Below are 16,012 nucleotides of genomic sequence, written 5' to 3'. Positions count from 1 at the left end.
TGTGCTATTGTACGGTCCCTTGTACTGTACTGCACTTCCTTCTACTGTCAACTCAACTGCATGCTTTTTTGAAGAGAGGGACTTATTTATTACAAGACAGCTAGCACAGCATCTTTCAAATAGTAAGTGTGCAATACATGATTATTAATCTTCAATTAAACAACTGAAAATCAGTTGTTCGGAAACTCATCAAGTAGAAAGAATACTGGATTAGGAATTGAGACCAGGATTTCAGCCTACTTTGACTTCTAACTACAAAGTTTGGAGAGATACTATCATCTCTAAATCTGGTTTCTCATTAGTAAAATTTTGCACTTACTGGTCTCCAAGGTTCTTTCTAGCATTAACATTCTATGACTCTTGAGAAGTACTTTGTTAGCTCATCACTACCCTACAGATAACGGTAGTTATTTTCATTTATCTGGTATAGAACATTATGCAGGAAGCCAGTTACTTATTAGCTGATACTAAGATGAAAATAAATCTGTGAAGGTTTATAAAGTCTGGGAAAAGAGGTAGCTAATACCATTGTCATCTTAAAGTGTTTGCACATATGACTACAAGGCTACATAACTGTTGTGATCCCACAGTCAAATCTGTGAGGTATGCACAGCATTCTCACTTCATGGGTAAAGAAAGGGAGACTCCAAAAAAACAGCTATTTTCCTAATGTCTTTCATCTACTTTATGACTAATATAGCTACTAGTGATACTAGTGGTAAAATGATGTTGATGATGAGACTGTTTATTCAATGCCAGGTATTTATAAAGCACTTTACATGTATTAATCCATTCATCTTCACAAGTTTATGATGTAGGTATTATCATTATATTTATTTTACAGATAGGAACTAAGGCATAGAGTTTTAGTGTCTATACAAAGATTTCAGAGCTTTAACATACACAATAGTGTGAAGTCTGAACACTGGCAGCCTGGCTTTGGAGTTCATGCTCTTTACTGCATTATATGTTCTTAAGTATAAGAAATGTTGAGAATGGAAATTAGTTTCATATTTTTATTTTCTTACTCTTCACTATGGTATACTATACCATATCTGTAATGATGTCACCTTCAGCTGTTCAATTCTGGCTTGTATTGAATAGAATATTAGTCCAAGTAGGAATATTGATTTAGCTAGTAAGTTTGATATTTCGTTATACTTTGAAAATATATGACAGCATATTTTTTTTTTTAGCAGAGCAAAGCAGGGAAAGAAAGGGAATAATGAGATTACTTGACAGCATAATTACAGTATTTATACATGCATAAAAATCATTATTGAGGAAAGCCTGTAAAAAATGAAGATTCCAGGTACCTAATACCAAAGATTAGGATTCACCAAGTTTCAGACAGGTTCCTAGAAACTTCATGTTAAATAAGCATATGGCCCCCACCCCTACCTTGATTCTGAAAGGCTGAGAAACATTATTCTTTAATTGCCATTATGTCAGTCTAATACTACAGGGAACATATTTTCCATAAGTTTTTAAGGATGTGAGAAAATTCAGATAATTCATTGGGCTCTGCTGCACAAGGTCATCTGTGCTATTCATTAACTTTCTAATCAAATTGCTGCTAGTGTTTCACTGAAGGCTATAAGAATTTACTATCTATGCAGGACTGGATATTGAGTAACTTTAATCTCTACATGTGGTCTTGCAGAATGAGCTTTAAAAATTTCAGTTCTGATTAAGATTTTTAAAGAGCTGAATTAACTTCTTCTGCTGGTTCCTTTTCAAAAGGAACCATTCTCCTGACCATTTATATTGGTATTGTGGTTAATCATTTCAGTTTCAGAATGGGAATACATTCAAGTAAAAGTAACAGGTGGGAAATTCACCACCCCAGAACTGTTTTGGAATGTGTCTTACTTTCCCAGGTACATATTCTCCCTGCCCCCTGCCTTGTTTCCTATGTTCTTTCCTCATCTGAAAAGTCCTTTTATTTATTTTCAACCTATTTATTTTCTCCTTAAATTCCAGTTTAAGTGCCACCACTCCAGTACTCCTGACTCTGTTCTTCCTCTTTTCTTGTAGTACAGATCAGAGTCTTTATAGTATAATCCATTATTAAAACTTAGACCCTCTATTTTGTATTATGGTTTGTATGTTTCCAAATAGTATGTCAATTTACTGTAATTCAATCTTTTATTTACATCAGCCAGCCTATAGTGATGCACAAAACAAATGTTTCAACAGGTATCCTCTTATGATTTGAGGTGCTGTTTTCAAAGCATACATGAAGTTGAAATTTTGGCCTCATTTGTAACATCTCTATAAACATGATTTAATCATTTAATATGAATATACCCTCCCCATAATTTTCATCCTAAACATGGAATTTCTTTAAAAAATTGTGGCGAAAGTTATTCATATACCCTGAAATCATGTGAAATAGTTTATTTCTTCTTACCAATGTCTTGGGCATCCTGGTTGCTCTGCCTTGCTCTCATCTGCAGCTGGAACTTGTGTTGAGAAGAGCAGAGATGCAGCAGGTACTGACATACCTTACTGTTGTCTGTCTGGAAGGCATGTTTTATTCCATCTGATGTATTTTGCAATGTGATTTTCTTTTTCTATAATAGTAATTAGGGGTATTAAAAATTAGGATTTCTTATCACTTTATTACATGATCAAATTCTTACATTATCTACATACAGAGTATATATTAAAACCTAAAAGTAAAGCAAGTTCTGGTACTAGTTCATAAAATCCAGTGAATCTCTGAATCAGTGATATTCAAATACAGTTGCTATGAGGTACTAACTACTATTGAGCTAAATAAAGTTCACTGAGGTTAAGATAATTATCTATATTAAATATATTAGGAAGGTTTCCCCATGTGACAAGTTGTACCCTAGAATAAGTTCTGAATTAACAGAGAAGTCAACTTGGTTGTAATTTAACTAAAGTTAACTGAGCATATAACCAGCTTAGGAATGTGTATTTTAAAAAATTACCTCTTGAGAAAACCAGAGTCAAATAAAACCTTGATAATATTTCTTATAACCAAGAGTTAAATGGTATTATGACATACTAATATGAATAGTAATGTGCAAAGTTTACTTAAAAAACATCAACATGTTATATTTGAAATCGACAATACCTATTTAAAAATCTAATAAAAAAAGAGTTAAAACATACAGAAAAAGAAATCTTCTTAGTTTCCCTCCATGGAAAGCGAAGGACCAATGTGCGAACTCCGTTATGAACCTCAAACACAAGGACACCCTTGGAACAGATTCCAAGTAATATTCCAGTTTGTGACTTTTTCTCAGGGTGCACCCGATGAAAATGAACTCCATATTCTGTCAGTCTTTGGCAGACCTGTTGGAACATACCACATGTACCTTGGTAAAAGTGACACTGAGATACAGAAATTGGTCCAATATAGTTTAACTTGGAAAGGACAGTCCTCTCAACAAATGGTGCTGGACAATTGGATACTCATATGACAAAAAAATGAATCTCAATCTTTACCTAACATATGAAAAGTAACCCCCAAATATATCATAAACCTAAAAGTATAAAACTTAAAAAACTTTTTGATTGTGCATTAGACAAAGATTTCTTAGATGGGACATAAAAAAAGCACAAGTCATAGAAGAAAAATTGGTAAATTTTTTTGTAACAACCTTTGTTCTTCAAAATGTTAGTAAGAATTCATTCCACTCAGACTGGGAGAAAAATGTAAAACAGATCTGTTAACAGATCTGGAATTATAGCCAGAATATATAAATTTCATGTACTTTTCAACAATGAGACATAACGTGATATAAAAAAGGCAAAATATTTTATTAGATACTTCACCAAAGAACATATATCAATAGGGAAATACAAATTAAAAACAGGATCTACCACCACTTATCTATTGCAATGGCTGATAAAAAAGGCTGAACATACTAATTGATGTTGAGGATATGAAGCAATTGGAACACTCATACATTACTGGTAGCACTGTAAAACTGTACCACTAATTCTGGAACAATGGGCAGTTCTTTACAAAGTTAATCAGACAAACAATCATACTACTAGATATTTACTCAAAAGAAATAAAAACATGTTCACAGTCCTCACTGCTGGCACAAGGGATTAAGCACAGTACTGTGAAGCTATCGGCAGCCTCTGCAGCATGAGTTCAATCCTAGGCCGGACAGGGAGCTAACCCATGTGGTGCGGCAGGCCTCTCATGGCTCGCCTGCTGCTCCCCTCAGCAATGTATTTTAGTCAGTTTGCCTGTTCTGCTCCCCACTCTGTCTCTGGTGAATCCTCTCACCCTCCCTGTACCTCTGGCCTGTACCCCAGTTCTTGTATGCATAAATAAATCTTTTAAAAAAAATGTTCACATAAAAATGTGCATTTAAATGTTTATAGCTGCTTCAAATCTTTCAATGAGTGAAAAAATATATACATTTATAATTTTTAAAGGTATGTAATATAAATTTCTGTATATCTGTACAAAGGGAAATACTCAGCAATATAAAAATATTTTGATACATACCACACCATGGATAAATCTCAAAAGTATTATTCTAAGTAAAAAAAAAAAGTCAAACACAGAAGACTGCATGCTATATGATTCTTTATAAGAAATCTAGAAAAGAAAAAACTATGATAGAAAGCAGATCAGCAGTTGCTAGGGAGGAGGAGTGAGTGGAGGGGAGAGGCTGCAAAGGAATGCGAAGGGAATTGATGTTGTTGGAAATGTCCTATATCAAGTCTTTGTGGGTCATAGGATCTCTGTTGTAGCTATTCAACTCTGTTGTAACGTGGAAGCAGAAGAGATGATATGTAAACAAATAAGAATGGCCTAGTACCAATAAAACTTTATTTATAAAACGAATAGGCCACAATTTGTTAATCTTGTTCTTTATCATTATCATGGAGGTGGCTACTCAATTATGTGTATTTTTCAAAACTCACTGAATTAACCATTGAAAAGTGGTAAATTTATTGTATGTAAATTATTGTTTGTATATAAATTATTTATTATATGTAAATTTTGTAAAGTAGATTGACAAAAAGCTAAAAATGTTTCTCAAGGCAATACATTATGGCAGAAGTCTAACCTTCTTAAAGTATATTAATGAGACTTCAAACTCCTTAGGTTAGAAGAAAGATGCTAAAGCCAAAGAAAAAAAAGAGAGTATCAGGATTAGAAGTAGGGCAACCCACCATGCATTACACTATGCATATTTACAAGGGGAAAACTGAAGCTTTGAGAGGTTAAGGACATTGTCTAAGTTCACCGAGCTAGCTGAAATAAGAGTTTAAATTTAAGGCGGTCTGATTACAAATCCCCAGGCAAATTCTTTCCATTTGGCCAATTTGTCTTTTACCTTTATTAATAAAAATATAATAGCTTGATACTTATTTCCTACAAATATAAAAATGTTAACAACTAAGGAAAAATCCAAGTACATAACTTAATGTCTTCAACATAAACCACCTTGCCTTTCTATGAATCAGTCTTTCCTGTTATGAATCCTAGACTAAAGATAGTAGAAGTCAGTGAATGAAACTCTTTCATAGATCTATTCATTGGGCTGGAAAACGTGGTTCCCTTTAATACAGAGCAGCAAATGGAAGGCATACTGTTACATCTGAGGGAACTGAAACAGGAGAATGTTCTGAAAAGTTTCTCTTTTCAAGAGAATACTATTTTATCTTTGCTCTCCACACTGGAGGTGTATGTAGTATTATCTTTTTTGACTGTAAATGCACTATTTATCTGATGTCTCATAGGAAAATGATGGTAGAAACTGGAACCATATAACAAATTTTCTGACTCCCTTTTGCTATGTGAATTAGTTGATATTTAGTGGAAAGACAATTTTCAGAGAATGCAATTGAATTTTAAGTCTTTTTTAGACAAAACAAAGTAAAACAATTCTATAATTAGTATTAACTTGCTTCTCATATCCAGTCAGTCACCATATTCAGTAGCTTCTTTACAATGTATATGGCTTTCTAGAGTGTGGAATAGGATAAAAACAGAATCAGTACCCAGATATGTGTCCATTTCACTTTGGGAATATCACATGTCCTTGTTGAGATTCGATTCCCTCTTACAAAATGAGAATTAAAACACCATGATTTTAGTCAGGAATAAAGGAGCTGACACAATGCAGACTATCAGCACCTGAGCTTTTAAATGTATCCTACAACACTTCTTATACAGAGAAAGGCACAAAGTTCATAGTTAGTAATATCACATGCTTACCTTTAAAAATTCTAACTCTGTTTCTTTTTCAGAAGCTCCCACATAGGTATTATGCAATTTGGGCAGTTCTTCCTTAATATAGGATAAATCAAGTTTCTCCATCACTCTGGGAGGCAAATAATGCTCCAGTCTAAAGTAAGATACACCATGAACCTAGAAAGGAGAAGCTTTTGTAATTCTGTTTGCATTCTTCCTCTTATAAGTTTCTGCCTTGACTAAGAGATAAGATGCTTCTTCTATTCACACTACTCTCTGAGGTGTGAGCTTTAGAGGAAATGTATCAGTCTTTTTCTTTTATTCAGTGAGGCAGAATGACTGACAAGTTTGGGCCAAATATCACTAGAGTTAAGGGCTATTGTTGTGAAGGATGCTGCATGAGTGGCAGTCTCTGGCTCCTTGCTTCCTGGTAGATGTGTTTATTTATATTCAGTAATATTAGGCCTTGGACATCTATTCTTCATACAGTGAACTCTGCCAGGCTCTCAGGCCCTCAGTAAATGGATTCATCTGGAAAGAAGACAACCCATTTGATCTAATTTGACTGGCAATTCTTGCATGATTTTATACCAGTGTGCTCGGTCATTTTGAGGCACCAAACTAGCCTCAAAAATTTCCAGAACTAATAGCAACAACCTCAACCAGGTTTAGTCTTTAATTACACTGGATAAGAACACCCATCACAAAAGTGATGCTGGAGAAAGAAAAACAAATCTTACATCTGGTTGATAATCTCCATACTCAGCCTGGAGAGCCAGTGATGCCAGCAATAAACACGTCTCATCATCACAGTGCATCCTCTCCTCCAAGATATCTTTTCGCAGCTGAAGATAGTACTGATGACAAGTCAGAGTATGTCTGGCAAAATAAATACATACATAAAACATCCATGCTTTAGATACTGAATACTGAGAGTGATTTTTGTTACTAGCATATAACTTCAGTTTCCAAGATGTTCATAATTAAGTTTTTAAAGCAAAGAAATTTAATAAACTATGTTGTGGGAATTATTTCTTTTATGATAATGAGGATATTATCACTGATCAGAATCAAATAATTCAGTGTCAATAAATTAAAGAGTCAAAAGATGACACACCAAGAAGAGGAAAACAGAAAGTCTTGTGTACTCACTGTATTAGACTAACATCATCCATGAAAAATTTTATTCGGAAAAACAAAGTAAACTGAACAGTGGCTTTGCCCTTTTTCTTTGGTTCTTCCTTCCATCCCTCTGGGGCCACTTTGGTTAATTTCAAATCAGGCTCAACAAAGAAATATTCATTATCTAGAACAAAATAAGGAACCATGCAGACAAAATAAAAACACTTTAATGTTTTCTTTTTATTTTTCTTTTTTGGGGGGGCCAGACTTGCACAAAATAGTTTCATATGAGAATAAAACAGTTTTTAAGAAGTACAGCAGGGAGCTCTGAGGCACTGCACATGGATGGGAGGCAATCTGGCTAAGTCTTTTAAGAATGAGGGCTCTGAAGACACATAACTGGATTCAAGTGCAGACCACATCCCTTACTATTTATGTGACATTGAATAATTTATGCTTCTCAGTATCAGTTTTCTTGTCTATAAAATAAGGGTAGTGTTAATTCTTTGTTTTGTAGGGTTGGTGCATGGATCAAGTGATATAATGGATAAAAAACACTTGGGAAAGCAAGTGGCACATAACAATTATTCATTAAGAGTTATTATTTATCATTACTGAACTTTCAGCTGAAACCTAGGAAGAACAACAGCCATTTTGTTTTTAATGTTCTGTTAAATATTGAGCTTCTCAAAATAAAAAGATTATTCCATGAAATCATACTTATCTAGAATGTTTAGGAAATTAAATGTATTATAAATGGAAATTCTAATTAACTGAATATCTTCATGTAAATAATATTACCTGAAAACACTATAATTTTAAGTAGTAAAGTGATAGAATAACAGTAGCCACTAATTTAATATTTACTGAATGATTATAATGAAGTATTGGCCTTTAAAAAAAAATTCAATAAACTAAGTTGATGAAATACTTCTTTTATGACAAAATCATCATGATCTTAGGGTTTCAAGATAACTTGCATTTATGGCACTTTGTTATCTAAGCTTTCTACGGTAAATTTTGAGGTAAATGGAAATGTACAATACTGCAGAGTAATTTATATAAAAAATGATTTATTAAAGAAAGATTAAAGTCCAGTGGACTTCATATTTCTATGGCTTTTCTAATTGGTATAAATAGGAGCAGCTTCTATTGAAGCTGTGCTGAGACCACTATGATTGTAAATGCCAGAGTTCAACAAACATAATGCTTAAAAACATATGAAATGACTTATTTCCAGTCATTAACCAACAACACATAAAAAAGATACTGTATGGTTCTAGAACAGTAGGCAAAAGAATTGACGTGGAAATTGGGTAATACATTCTGCTAAATATTTAAACACACATGAGCAGTATGCTAATTTCTAGAGTACATATGTAGAAAACTGACATTATGGACCCCAAAATATAACAATTAAAATCTATTTTTATATACCAAAGTCAAGAAAAATCTTCATGATCAGGGGAACATGGTAATAAAAAGATGTAGCTATTAAAACAATTAGCCTATTTGGGAGATGCCAAGGAACTCCTCTCTTACCCCTCAAATGAGAGCTTATTCATTTGGTGAGTATTTCCCCAAAACAAGACCAGGCATAACAGGCAGAGAAAGCCAGACTGTTGTCAGGTTTCCATACTAGACCATGAATTTAAAGTAAACACTAGCAAGGATGTAAAACAATGGTACTTCAATTAAAAAAAAAAAAATGTCTTCATACCTTTGAGGGTAGCTAAAGCAAACAAATGGTGTTCCACTAAGCCAACATGGGCTACCACCATATCAAACACATCTTTGCAAATAGTTTTGGTATCACAGGTCAGCTCCAGTCTCTGCCCACTCAGAAGCATTATGCTTACTTTTCTTCGGATATCCTCATTTTTCCCTTTCTTGGTCTACAATTCAAAATGATGGGTGGAATTTATTAAAGTAAACATTATAAAATTTTTTACTATTCCTTAAAACGTCATCATTACTGAAAGAATTGTGTAAGAGCGAGAAGTGGTCTTATTACTTACAAGGATAGATCGTGGCAAATCCAAAGATATAAATGGTTCAATCGTCATTTTCACAAACTCAGGACCAAAGAAATTCTGCAAATCACATAAACAGAATCAATATATCATTCTAGGTCTTTCCTCAAAGAGGAATAATGTAATAATACTGATGATGATGATGACAGATGCAAAGCCACTGTATTTGAGCCAGGTGATCTGAAACAAATAATGAAACTTTCAATAAAAAAATAGAGAATTTACTAGGACCAGGAATGGAAAAGCCTTATACTAAATGTGACCAGCTTTTCTTAGTTTTATTTTCTATCAGATGGACTCAGACTTTCATCAAGCTCAGGAGAATTTTATTTACCTTAACAACTGTTTGTGGGAATGTAAATCTAGCCATTACGGAAAGCAGTATGGAGATTCCTCAAGAAATTAAAAATAGAAATTCTACATGATCCAGTTACCTATCTCGTGGGAATTTACCCCCCCCAAATACAAAACACTAATTTGAGAAGATATATGCACCCCCCATGTTTATTGCAGCACTATTTATAATTGCCAAGAACTGGAAACAACCTAAGCGCCTGCTGATTGGCAAAAGGATAAAGGTGATATGCTGTTTATACCCAATGGAGTACTATTTAGCTATTTAAAAAAAAGACAAAATCCTGTCATTTACCTTAACGACCTTATGCGTTTCAAAAACGCATAAAAAAATTCGACTGTAAAACCAATTATTGCTTATAAGGGAAGAGAGAAGGGGAGTGAGTCAATTGGGGAAAAGGGACAATGGTATGGTGAAGGATAAATTTGAATTTTCAGTTAGCAGAATTCAATGTGTAGTATATACAAAATGCGTATGATGATATATTATGATATACATTGAGTAGTATGTGTAGTATATACACATTTTCAACAGTGAACAACTGAACACACTATAATGCAATGTTCTTCAATAAGAAAAAATTTGGCTTAATATTGCTGATGAAGTGAATGAGCAGAATGTCATTGCTTTATTATTTTTCATTTTTATATATTTTTACATTGTTCATTTTTGTACAATGTTCGATTTCTCCTCTCAGGTGTTGTCTCCATAAAACTACCATGAAGATACCTGTGAACCGACATCATAGACTCTTGTGCTCCTCCCTCCCATTCTGATCATTCTCCCTCTCCCTCCCTTGCTGAATGTCACCGATTTATAGTTTGCCTGCTTTTGTTTTTTTCTGATCCCTTGTATGGTTTCCGTATGTTCCTCCTATGAGAAACCATCTGATATTTTTCTTTTTTCCTTCTGACTTATTTCACTGAGCATAATCCCTTACAGCTCCATCCATGTTGCTGGAAATGGCATAAGTTTATCTTTTTGATTGCTGAGTAGTATTCCATTGTATATATATATCACATCTTCTTGATCTAGTCATCTGTTTTGGAGCATTTAGGTTGTTTCTATATTTTAGCTATTGTAAATAGTGCTGCAATGAACATAAGAATACAGGTTTCTGTCTGAATTAATACTTTTTGTTCTTTGGGTAGATTCCTAGAAATGGAATTGCTGGGTTATATGGTAGATCTATTTTTAGTAATTTGAGGGTCCTCCACACAGCTTTCCATAGGGGCTGGACCAGTTTGCATTCCCAGTAGCAATGCAAAAGGGTTCCTTTTTCTCCACATCCTCACCAGCATTTGTTGTTAGTTTTTGTAATTGGGCCATTCTGACTGGTGTGAGGTGTTATTGTGATTTTGATTTGCATTTTCCTGATTATAAGTGATGCTGAATATATTTTCATGTGCCTGTTGGCTATTGCATTTCCTCTTCAGAGAAGTGTCTCTTTCGCTCTTCTGCCCACTTTTTGACTGGATTCTTTATTTTGCGTTTGTTGAGTTGTGTAAGCAGTTTCTAGATCTTTGATATCAGTGTCTTATCAGTTTTATGGAGTGCAAATATTATCTCTCAATCTGTGGGATGACTCATCTTGGTTATTTTCTCTTTTGCTGTACAGAAGATTTTTAGCTTGACATAGTCCCAGCTGTTTATCTTTTCCTTCATTTTCTTTGCTTTGGGGGAATGAGTCTTTAAAGATGATTCTGATATATATGTCATGGAGTGTTTTGCCTATGCTTTCTTCTATATATTATATGGTTTCAGGTCGTACATTCAAGTCTTTTGAGTTCATCTTTGTGTATGGTATGAGGTACTGGTCTAGATTCATTCTTTTGTATGTAGTGGTCCAGTTTTCCCAGCACCATTTATTGAATAGACTGCCCTTGTTCCAGTGCATATTCTTTGCTCCTTTGTCATAGTCCCCCATTCTTCCTTTTTCTGGTTAGGAATGCTTTGGCTAGAATATCACTAAGTAGGACACTACCTGCTTTGTGATTACAAAATGCCATATATATCCATATGTAATTAGATTCTTGTACTGTTTTTGTTCTAAATAGTGACAACTGGAGATAATAGAGGTATCATAGTTTCTGACCCCATCTTGCTATCTTAATGAGAAAGTATTACCTCAGGAACTGAGAGGACTCAGGATCTAGGGAAAGTGGAGTCGATATTTTGCATTTACTGATTCTCAATCTAGTCTTTCCTTTAATCTTGTATATCCAGGGGGACTGGAAAAGAAGGGAGACTTAATATATAAGACAAAGTTAGATAAACTCTACTTCAGAACAGGATTAAGAATTGACTAAAATATTAAGTCCAAGTGAGCAAACGGTAGAAAGAAAGCACAGCTAATCCTGAGACAAAAGGGAGGAAGTGTGTTTGTGTATCCACTGTGCTTGAACTAGTGGAAGGTACTGGAATTTTATTTTTGTTGGTTTCTTCTTTGCATTTGGCTGTTTGCCATTCATTTGGTTGCTTGGTAAGGGAATTTTATTCCATTAACTGAGTGTGGAACATGTGACAGACACTGTTAAGTAAAAGTTTAACATTAAGAGTTTAATACTTAATATACCAACAAGACACATTTTAAACAAAAAAACAGAACAGAAAAATGAAGATAGTCTGCAAGGAGAAACAGAATGGAATGAAGAGATTAAGCAATAGGGTATAAGTTAAAATCTATATCAAAAGTAATATAGAAAAAAAAATTAACTAAATATTTATGTTTCAGAAAGGGTATTAATTCAGCTGTGAAACTGTTCCTCCAAATACCAGTACTCTTTTTTTTTAGCCCGAAAAACAAACACTTCTTGATCTTTTCATAAAAGAGACAATGTGGTGCTTTGGTGACCAGTAATTCAAATCCCTATTCATTGATATGGCATTTTCTGATAAAGAAATATTTGTTTTGAAATAGTCAGAATCTAATTGCCTGAAAAGGAAATAAGATTTTAGTGAGATGACACATAACAATGGCACACTGTAAAGGTACAGATCACCACTTATGATTCTCTAATGAGTCAAAGTTTTGGATTAGTTCTCTGAAACTATGATTTATTAAAAAGGTGTACATGTGTGTGCCCTTTGTTTTAAGTGGGACTTTAATTATGAGGAATGCACACAATTTTGCATGACATCCTACTTATTGCTTAATTTTGACAAAGCTATTCGTTATAATGATGAATTTATAAAACCTTGAATTTCTTCCCTTCAGGTTAAAATAAATTCAGTTATTTTACTGGGATCTAATAGCTATAAAACTGGACAGTGTTTTATGAATTATAATCCAATTCCACATTAAAAAATAGCACAATAAGGTTCAAAAATGTATATAAAGTCATAAAACAGCATTACTTGCAATAAAATCCAAGATTTCTAATTTGTAGTTAAATGTAATGATCACCACCCACTACAATGGTCTCCTTTCCTTCTAAAACTATAAAAGAAATTTGAATTACATCAGCTTCAGGGCAAACAAGTATGTTTTTAAGAGAATTCTTTGAAACAAAAACCAAAAAAGCAAAATATAATAGGGTAATACATCTTAGTTTAGAACTAAAAAAAAATTCTAGATTTTGTTTTATTAAAATTTGCTTTACTTTTGAAAATTATTTTTAAAGGAACAATACAAATGAGATATTGCCTCAACTATCAAATTGTTGATGATAAAGAATGATAATATCCAGAATAGGTAAGGACATGATACAACAGACATGATTATATAGGAAGCATAAATTAGTACAAACTTTTTTCCCATCAGTCAACATTTATTTATTGAGAAACTACTATGTATTTATAACTGTACAAGACGCTCAGGAGGGTAAAATTTTTGCTGGGAGTCACAAAAAATGTTTTCTAATGGTCTGTTACCTATGTAGGTTTCTTCCTTGAGTGTAGGAATGGTATTTTCTACAAATTTATATTCCCTAGGAATGGAGAGCACAGTATTGAGAGCACAGTGAACACACAATATGTTAAGTCAAAGAGCAAAGATAAACAGAAATCAATTTATTAACTTTCACAATTTTTCAACCAATTTGTTCAGCATGTCTAGGAAAGTGAGTTTTCAGCCGCATTGAAATATTTTAATTAAAGCTGCGGCCTCAATACAGCCAGGTTATAGTTTTGCCTAAATTGACTGATTCTACTTAAAAATGTGTGGCTTCAGTAGGTGGTAATTTAATACAGAATTATTTTGTATGTTGTCTCACTAACACTAAAAATCCCAACTACTTACAGCCTTTTTCCCTCTCCATTTATGTTTATTGAGATAAAGAAAGTTTACATCATTGTATCTGCTTTGGGGGTTATAGGTTGAAACCTCTACAAATGTATGTTCTCATACAACTAGTGACCAATTAATCCTCTACCATGTTCCTTTGGGTCCCCTATCTCCCCAACTCCCATTCCACAGCCTGACTCTCTGTTTGCCTCAGTTTTGCAGTGAGCTGTCAAGGGTATTCTATTGGTTTGGTCTTGTCTGACAGTTTGCTTTGTTTCTCTATATTCCATACATAAATGAGGTTACTTGGTATTTGTCTTTCACCTTCTGATTTAATTTGCTTAACATTGTCCTCTCCAGTCCTTCATGTTGTCACAAGTGACAAGAGTTCACCTTTTTTTAATAGCTGAGTAGTATTCCAGTGTGTGTGTGTGTGTGTGTAAAAGATATATATACACATATATATGTATATATGTATATACATATATGTATATATACACCCACACCAATTTTTTCATACCCCCCTCCCCAATTTTTGGGCACTTGGGCTGTTTCCATTACTTAGCTATTGTAAACAAGGCTGTAATGAACATAGGTGACACACAAATGTTTTGAAGGGCTGTTTGACAAAATGCAACAACTGTCATAAAAAGTATCTGCCTTGACTTGGTTATTCTATTAGGGAGAAGTTATTGCAAAGATTAAACTATAGGGATAGTCATCAGAGGATTTCTTGCAATAGTAATGACAAATAAGAAATATTTTAAGAGCCTCTCTGGTGGTGCAAGGGGTTAAAACGCAACCTATGAAGCCATCTGCAGGCACTGCAACACGAGTACAATCTCGGGCCAGGGAGCTACCCACATGGCACAGCAGACCTTTCCTGACTCGTCTGCTGCTCCCCAAGGCAATGTATTTCAATCAGTCTGCCTGTTCTGTTCCCCACTCTGTCTCTGGTGTATCCTCTCACCTCCTGTACACCTAAGGCCTGTACTCCAGTTCTTGTATATATAAATAAATCTTTAAAAAATATTTTAAATGTCCAATAACTAGAAATTAAAAGAAAATTATGGTACATAGCAAATGAAAATTTCATAGTCCTTAACCATAATATTTAGAAATTATAAAATGTTCAAGATATTTAAATAAGAAAAGCAAAGAATATGTTTATTTTAAACTTATATTTATAAAAATACATAGGTTATAAAGTGAAAGAAAAATTAGCCAAGTCAACATATAAACAATACCCTCTTATAAATATAAGATGTGTATTTGCTCATTTCTGTCTTTAGATTGTTATAATGTGAGAATGTGATTCTTAGAGGTAATGTAGTCAGTAATCTTTTGACTATAGAATAAGTTAATATCAAAATTCTGAGAATGTCAGAGTGGAAAGATGGAATGCATTCGATAACATTCTTCAGCTTCTGAACCAATCTTCAAGTCTCTATGTCTGATTTTCTTATTTGTGTAATAAATGTCTTAATAAAAAAAATCTCCCACAATATCAAATAATGTCAGTTAATTTTAAGGATTATGAATATACTTTAAAAATATACAGTTAAGATACTTTAAATCCATGTAATATTATTTTAAAAGTAAAATCAATGAAACAGCTAAATATAATTTTAATATCAATGGATAAGCTATTTAACACCAATGGAAACTAATTTGGCAAATTTCAGATACCCAGAGCAATTTTAAAAGGTACTTTGTATAACAGTTTCCTTTAAGACCAAATTCATATGCAGAAAGCTGACAGTCTACTTACCCTCAGTTTTCTTTGGGTCATAGCTGTTTCTAGAGCCATTTCTCTTAAAGGATCCCTGGTGATGTCAAGCATGGAAGCCTTGATTGTGTCTCCTGGATACAGGCTTAACCGGGATTGTCGAAGAGCCATCCTGGCTTGCAGCTGCATCATTTCTTCCTCTTGACGTTTTAACATTATTTCTTGATTAATTAAGTTACTTTCAAGAGGAGTTTCATATTGTCTGCTATATAAAAAGAGGGAAAAAGTAAAAGGTGCAAAGAAAGCAACTATCTTAAATGCAAATGAGAAAAAAGGTCAAACGTAAGAA

The 16,012-nt window shown here is 33.6% G+C and overlaps 1 protein-coding gene across 1 annotated transcript in view; it reads right to left on the bottom strand.

The window, feature by feature from the left end:
• PTPN13 (protein tyrosine phosphatase non-receptor type 13) overlaps window positions 1–16,012 on the bottom strand; it is a 196,755-nt gene that overhangs the window by 74,786 nt on the left and 105,957 nt on the right. The window contains 8 exon segments of the mRNA XM_037529548.2: window positions 2,414–2,576; window positions 3,145–3,327; window positions 6,224–6,376; window positions 6,940–7,078; window positions 7,352–7,505; window positions 9,042–9,216; window positions 9,340–9,414; window positions 15,706–15,928. Coding sequence (XP_037385445.2) covers window positions 2,414–2,576; window positions 3,145–3,327; window positions 6,224–6,376; window positions 6,940–7,078; window positions 7,352–7,505; window positions 9,042–9,216; window positions 9,340–9,414; window positions 15,706–15,928 — 1,265 coding nt within the window.

Source organism: Talpa occidentalis, unplaced genomic scaffold, assembly GCF_014898055.3.
Source record: "Talpa occidentalis isolate TD23 unplaced genomic scaffold, MPIMG_talOcc4v2.1 talOcc4.6, whole genome shotgun sequence".
NCBI classification, from domain to species: domain Eukaryota; kingdom Metazoa; phylum Chordata; class Mammalia; order Eulipotyphla; family Talpidae; genus Talpa; species Talpa occidentalis.
Note: the sequence above shows the minus strand (reverse complement) of the source record. Positions and strands in the feature narration are given on the sequence as shown.